The 1,000-nt window shown below is 43.1% G+C and overlaps 1 protein-coding gene across 1 annotated transcript in view; it reads right to left on the bottom strand.

Annotated features, from left to right (window-relative positions):
- Pappa (pappalysin 1) overlaps positions 1-1,000 on the bottom strand; it is a 228,720-nt gene that overhangs the window by 163,719 nt on the left and 64,001 nt on the right. Inside the window, exon 5 of the mRNA XM_031377655.1 lies at positions 57-249. Coding sequence (XP_031233515.1) covers positions 57-249 — 193 coding nt within the window. The remainder of the gene's footprint in view (positions 1-56; positions 250-1,000) is intronic.

The following is a 1,000-nucleotide window of genomic DNA, read 5'->3' as shown; positions in this document are numbered from 1 at the left end:
AGAGAGAGAGAGAGAGAGAGAGAGAGAGAGAGCAACACTCCCCAGGTCACACTCACCTTTCAAAGAAGTGGCCATCAATGGGCGGGAACCACTCTAGCATCACAGACTCCACTGTGTGCCCCACAACCTGGGGTGCAAGAGCTACAGGTGCTGGCTTTCTGGAGGGCTGCCAGCTTTGGTATACGAGGTCCAGGTAACAGTGCATTCTGGAGACTTGATTGGGAGTGAAAGAGTCTGTACAGTCGTCATCTGTAAGAGTCAGAAAAAGAGAAAAAAAAAAGTAAAGAGAGGAGAAAGATAAGCCTTGAACTGCACAGGCAGGCATGCAAGAGAAGGATGACGTCTCCGTGCAGCTAGAGAGCCAGCACCCAAGTCTGTCCTTGCCAGCTCAGGGCAGCCTCTTCTAGTGCTTAGAAGTTAATGGTCTGTGAACAAATTAGTGCAGTCATCACTCCTGGAGACAGGTGAGAGGAAACGGGAGGGAAGGGAGGGTGGGTAGAACAGGAAAAGTAAGCCTGGATCTTAGGAGAGAGCTACTAAGAGGTTATGGCTAAGGACAAAGGCAAAACAAGCTGCTTATCCTCTGGTCCCAAGTCAACAATGCCTCCACCCCCATTCACTTTCTTTTATTCATTTCTTCATTAATTCACTTTTTTAAAAAAAAAATTATTCATTTTTTTACCCACTTTTTATTTACTCATTTATGTGTTCATTAGTTTCCAATTGTATTCTTTCACATTCATTCACTCATTTATTCATTTATTCATGCATTAATGAATTCCCTAATGCAAAGATACTACTCTGCAAACAAATCTATTAAATGTCTAATTCATGGTCAGTGCTATAAACCAGGGCAATGGAAAGATGGGACTTAAAATTTTCCTACCCTTAAGGGGGTATGCACACATCACATGAGCAGGTTTGTTCTCTGCTCACTTATGTGATGTAGATCATCACTCAATTGATAGAGATGGAATGTGGGGCACCAAAGATGGATATA

The sequence above is a fragment of the Mastomys coucha genome, unplaced genomic scaffold (assembly GCF_008632895.1).
Source record: "Mastomys coucha isolate ucsf_1 unplaced genomic scaffold, UCSF_Mcou_1 pScaffold18, whole genome shotgun sequence".
Classification (NCBI taxonomy): domain Eukaryota; kingdom Metazoa; phylum Chordata; class Mammalia; order Rodentia; family Muridae; genus Mastomys; species Mastomys coucha.
Note: the sequence above shows the minus strand (reverse complement) of the source record. Positions and strands in the feature narration are given on the sequence as shown.